Here is a 6,000-nt window from a genome sequence, read left to right as displayed (position 1 = left end):
GCCAGCATACCATTTGCCTTCTTAACCGCCTGCTGCACCTGCATGCTTACCTTCAGCGACTGGTGCACAAGGACACCCAGGTCTCGTTGCACTTCCCCTTTTCCCAATCTATTGCCATTCAGATAATAATCTGCCTTCCTGTTTTTGCCACCAAAGTGGATAATCTCGCATTTATCCACATTATACTGCATCTGCCATACATCCTGCATCTGCCATACATCTGCCCAATCACCCAACCTGTCCAAATCATCCTGGAGTTTCTCGGTATCCTCCTCACAGCACACACGCCCACCCAGCTTTGTGTCGTCCGCAAACTTGGAGATATTACATCTAGTTCCCTTGTCCAGATCATTAATATATATTGTGAATAACTGGGGTCCTAGCACCGATCCCTGCGGTACCCCACTAGTCACTGCCTGCCACTCAGAAAAAGAGCCGTTTATCCCAACTCTTTGCTTCCTGTCTGCCAGCCAGTTCTCTATCCAAGTCAGTACCTTGCCCCCAATCCCATGTGCTTTAACTTTACATGCTAACCTCTTATGCGGGACCTTATCGAAAACTCCATTCCGTTTGCAATAGAGGTCAACATTCCATTTGCCTTCCTAATTACTTGCTGTACCTGCATGCTAACTTTGTGATTCATGTACAAGGACCTCAAGATTCCTTTGTACCTCAGCATTTTGTAATCTCTCCCCATCTAAATAATAATTTGCTTTTTTATTTTTCTTACCAAAGTGGATAACCTAGCATTTTCCCATATTAAACTCCATCTGCCAGATTTTTGCCCACTCACTTAGCCTATCAATATCCCTTTGGAGATTCTTTGCACCTTCCACACAATTTGCTTTCCCACCTATGTTTGTGGCTCATTAATTTATCAGCAAACACATTATTCGAATATATTAACTGAAAAATCTATTTTACGAATTAAAGTATCGCCCTCCAGATTACTCTCTTCTCCCATTGACTGCCTGCGAGAGTGTTACCCCGCCCTCTGGTTGCGCATGCGCGGTGCGGTGTGTCGGTTGCTATAGGAACCCTGCTCAGCGGCGACGGCGACTGTGGGACATGGCGGCGATGCAGGTTGTGCTCCTGCCGGCGGAGTCCGCGGGCTACACACAGAGTCTGCAGGACTTCCCGCTCAAAGACATCGGCTCTGCCCGGTGAGAGCCCCCCCGGGGGGGGGCGGTGGGTTGATGTGGAGAGCCCCCCGGGGGGGGGGGGGTGGGTTGATGTGGAGAGCCCCCCCGGGGGGGGGTGGGTTGATGTGGAGAGCCCCTGGGGGGGGGGTTGATGTGGAGAGCCCCTGGGGGGTGGGGTTGATGTGGAGAGCCCCTGGGGGGGTTGATGTGGAGAGCCCCTGGGCTGCGGGGAGCCGGGGGGGTGGTTGATGTGGAGAGCCCCCAGCGGTTGGGGGGGGGTTTGATGTGGAGAGCCCCCGGGGAGCGGGGCTGGGAGGGTCCAGAACTGCATTCAGTACTCTAAATATGGCCTGAATACGGCTTTGTACAGATTCACCATTGTGTCTTGACTTTATATTCTTTACTTCTTGCCATACAATTAAGTATTCAAGTTGCCTTTTTATGACCCTATCCACTTGAGGTGCTGCTTTTAATGTCTTGTAAATCTGTAATGTTCTCAAATGATGTCAAGTTCATGCACTCAATGCTTTGCACTCCTGATACCACAGCCAGTGCCCTCAAGATGTCACCTGTGACCTTCCTGTTTCCCTCTTCTACCCATCTCTTTTTTTCTTTCTGTCTGTCTTCCCTAACACTTGCCTCTGATTTTGATTTTTACTAAATGTTCTGATTGTTCACAGGTGGTTCAGACAGCATGAGTACATCGAGAAGCTGAATATGCAGGCCATCATCAATGCCACTACCAACCAGGATGAATTTGTCAAGGAACACATTTACTCTCATGGGAAGGTAGAGATTTTTTATTAAAGCGAAATGACAAATTAACGTCTTGGGTATAGACTGTCAGATTCTGACAATGGGTGTGCACCTGAAACACTAACCTGTCTGTTCTTGTTACAGATGTTGGTGGACTTGTTGTGTCTTTCCAGCATTTCAGATGTCCAGCATTAGCTCTTTGTTTCTTTTTATTTTGTACTGCTGCTTTGCTTAATTATTTGAGTTGCCTGTATAATACCAGTGTCTTGGATCATTCAGGTTCCTCATTCGAATTGTTGGACATGTTAGGCGACCAATGGTAGGAGCATGGAGGCGGGGCAGTTGGAGACGGGAGGTCATGTGATGAAACCTCCAGGGACACATCCAACCAGAGTTGGCAACCCTACAGTGAGCAGGAAGAGTTTATAGGACCTTGTAGTTGGAGCAGAAAATGGAACCAGGGAGCAGAGTTCAGAGGAGCACAGACTGTATAGACTGAAATGTTTGCATTTGGAATTTTTAAAAAAATCAGTAAACCTGCATTTCCTCCATTAACTCAGCCTAAAGCTTTTTGGTCAGGAGTTGCTCAGTACTGTACTACTATAATTGTGACCTTCGGTTGTATTTCTAAAGCACTCATTCCATCTCTCCTTACAGATGTCTGTCATTATCTTCCCCAACTACAGCAGTTATTGAGACAACTGCCTGCATAACATCTCATCTAAGTGCAGCAGTCTCACAGACAGCTGCCTATTGTGCATTGGAGACTGTTCTTCTTCAGGAATGCCGGCAATGTTGCTATATACCTTTGAGGATCATTGGGAGAAATGTAATCCAGTAATAGCGTTTAGTCTGTTATACTAATCTGCTTCTGTTGGTATTTTGTGTAAAGTATTGAATAACCTGTCTCGTCTGCATACTGTCTGCAACAATGTTGGGAAATCTGGACAGAAAAAAAGTACGTGAAGAGAAAATACAAAGGAGAGAAAATATGAGCATGAAGTGGTTGTCTTGACTCACTGGGTAAATGCACTGTCCAGTGAAGTACAGGTTCCTTTCCTAGCCTGTGCTGAATTAGGTGATCTTGGCATTGGCAGCAGTTGGTTCAGTTATGGTTCTCAGCTCGGGTTCTTGCTTATGATTACCTTCCTGTGCCCCCTGCTGGAATGTGCACGTGTGAATGTTGAGTGAGGATGCAGTCAGGCTCAGCTGTGAATGCCGCCTTACAGTCTGCATTCACTGGGGGTGCACAATGGGCGCCTGCCACTCACCCATTGGAACTGCATGAGCACATCGAGGCCGGAGTCATTTTGAGCCATTGTCCATGCAGCCAAATCAACGCTCTAAGGCAGCTTGCTGGTTCGGGGCAGGGGGGGGGGCGTGTTTACACACAATATGGAAATGAAATCTAATTTGACAATTGAGACATAGCTGTTGTGGCAGCACTCCCGGAAATCCCATTCTAAACTCCTCCAGTCATGCAGCTATCAATGGATCTCATGTCCTTGAGCCAACATGGAGGTTTCTGGGTTTCATTCTGAGCCACTTGACTGGCTTGTTGCCTTGGTGGATATAACCTTTGGCCCTGGAATTCCTCACTTCTCAACCAAATTGTGTGGTTGCATGCTATACAAAATAAGTTTTAAACTAGGATGCTTGGACGCCTGTGGTTTGGTGAGGGAATTTGTGGTCATCTGATTTCTGTACTATCGACTTATGAGCATATTGTTTCCATTGCTGTATTCTATTTAAAAACAAGCTGCAGTAATAGCATTGTTTTCATTTGGGTAGCTGTCAGTATCTTTCAGAAGTTGGGACAAGAGGTCCCCAGAAGCATACTAATATTTGCAGGTGTTCCCCATGGAGAGGTGTTTGAAAACCTAACTGGTATACAAAATGTAATCAAATCTAGGAGTGCCTTGTACTGGACTGCACTCAGTACAACCCTGTTAGTAATGTTAGTGTCAGCCTTGGCTCACTGGTAGCACCCTCTCCTCCCGAGTCAGGAAGTTGTGGGTTCAAGTCCCACTCCAGAGACGTGAGCACAAAAAATCTAGGCTGACACTCCAGTGCAGTGCTGAGGGAGTGCTGCACTGTCTGAGGTGCTGTCTTTCAGAAGAGACGCTAAAATCGAGGTCCCGTCTGCTCTCAGGTGGATGTAAAAGATCCCATGGCACTATTTCGAAGAAGAGCAGGGGAGTTCTCCCCGGTGTCCTGGCCAATATTTATCCCTCAATCATGCATCGCTAAAACAGATTATCTGGTCGTTATCACATTGCTGTTTGTGGGAGCTTGCTGTGCGCAAATTGGCTGCCACATTATAACATTGACTACACTTCAAAAAGTACTTCATTGGCTGTAAAGCACTTTGGGATGTCCGGTGGTCGTGGAAGGCGCAATATAAATGCAAGTCTGTCTTTTCTTTTTACACCATTACTGTGGAACTATTGGCATGATGGTAGCCTGATAATACTTAATCTCTGACCCATTTACAAGAGCTTGTATGCAGTGAATCCAGCCTAACATAGTCCCCTTTGATAGAAAAGACTCTTGTGTCGGAATGTTCCCTATCCATCTTGTCCAGCAACACAATGAATAAAAACAAAATCTGGAAATACCTAGTACCTCCATTTGCGTTTAAAAGAGAGATAGGTTAATAATTCAGGTCGGGACTCTTCTTTGATCAAATCTGTGTATTTCTATTTTTTTCTGTTTTTATTTCAAGTTCCATGTTTTTCTATTAATCAACTGTGATTTTTTTTCTAAACAGAAAATACAGGATACTTTATAAAAAATAAAAAAAATACATAGGTGACTGGCTAATGACCCAGGAGGAGGGTAGAAAGACTGCAAGAATCAAATGAAAATCAAGAAGAAATGCTTATGGTTCCCTGCCATACTAAATGCAGGGCAAGATAGGGTAACTGCAAGGAGTCCTGATCCTAAAAAATTAGTCCTGGCAATGTTAGGAAGAGGTAACTGTTCTAAAGAGAAATGCTTACACAGCATCTAGATAGCAAGAGGATAGGTTTACTGATCAGCCCATTTGCAAAGGCCTGTATTCTGTTTTCTGATGTGTTGCCAAAATCAAGGACAACGTTCCATTATTCTGCCACCCCTCCCTCCCCCTCTCCAAAAAAAGGAATGCTTGTCTGCTGGGCCCAGGATCTTGACTAACCCTTGCTGTCAGCAGCACTGTGGGTTACTTCAGGTGTTAAAATACCTAAATATCACCAGCTGTGAATTGATTTGTAAGTTCAGGCCTTATCGCCAGTCTTGAAAATAGCAGGGGTGGTGACTGACCAATATCAGTGGGCAGAAAGGCACTGTCTGCTGATACCAAATTAAGATTCCAGATTGCTGCCCTGTTGTAATTTGAATTATGGTGCATAGCTTCTTTAATACATAGCCTTCTTGCTGCTGAATCCTTGCACTGTATACTGAATTGAGTGTTCCTGTGGGATTTTATAGCTGTCATTTATATCTTGATTTCATTGCAGGTCCCCACACTGATTCATGAACTCATTGCTGTAGAAGTCTGGAAGCAGAAGGTGTTTCCTGTGTTGTGTCAGCTCCAGGATTTCACCCCTAAGAGCACATTCCCCATATATATCGTGGTGAGTCAAACAGTCTGCCAGAATACTTCCCAGTCATAGTCAATGGATGGAATCTTGTCTGTATCAATTTAGATCTGTCCTTTTCCAAAGCTGCTGCAGGAAAATGTAGCTATAAACCAAACACCAGGAGGCTTGTTCCACTTCCACTTTCATCCAGATTTCAGGGTGAGAAAATGGAAGCTTTTAGTTTGGAAGCAGGAAAAAGTTCCTTCTTGGATGATATAACACTCCTGCACTGCACATAAAACTGCACTCTATTATATTAAAACAGGTCATTGTATGAAAATGCTCCTACATTGTATATAATGTTCAAGATACAACATACCTACACTGTATAATAATATTGGGTACAGGACTCCTACTCTGCATGTAGTACTGCGTAAAATACTCCTATGATACTGGGTTTAATGCGTCCCCCTTTAAAGAACAGGTTTGCATCAGCACTACAGGCACCAATGTTGTCGGCCCCATGGAGTAATGGTCAC

General features: G+C 44.9%; 1 protein-coding gene across 4 annotated transcripts in view; it reads left to right on the top strand.

The window, feature by feature from the left end:
- Positions 1-1,018: 1,018 nt before the first annotated feature.
- The window catches only part of zmynd10 (zinc finger, MYND-type containing 10), a 75,957-nt gene continuing 70,975 nt past the window's right edge, over positions 1,019-6,000 (top strand). For 3 of the 4 annotated variants that reach the window (XM_086001354.1, XM_086001352.1, XM_086001351.1), the window contains exons 1-3: positions 1,842-1,931; positions 2,556-2,727; positions 5,399-5,515. In XM_086001354.1, the coding sequence (XP_085857480.1) occupies positions 1,876-1,931; positions 2,556-2,727; positions 5,399-5,515 (345 nt within the window). In that variant the 5' untranslated portion in view covers positions 1,842-1,875. Of the gene's footprint in view, positions 1,164-1,822; positions 1,932-2,555; positions 2,728-5,398; positions 5,516-6,000 lie in introns of those variants that run through there. The other variant, XM_086001355.1, reaches the window with a different exon arrangement.

This window comes from Somniosus microcephalus, chromosome 11 (genome assembly GCF_052327205.1).
Source record: "Somniosus microcephalus isolate GS21.2 chromosome 11, FLI_Smic_1.0, whole genome shotgun sequence".
Classification (NCBI taxonomy): Eukaryota; Metazoa; Chordata; class Chondrichthyes; order Squaliformes; family Somniosidae; genus Somniosus; species Somniosus microcephalus.
Note: the sequence above shows the minus strand (reverse complement) of the source record. Positions and strands in the feature narration are given on the sequence as shown.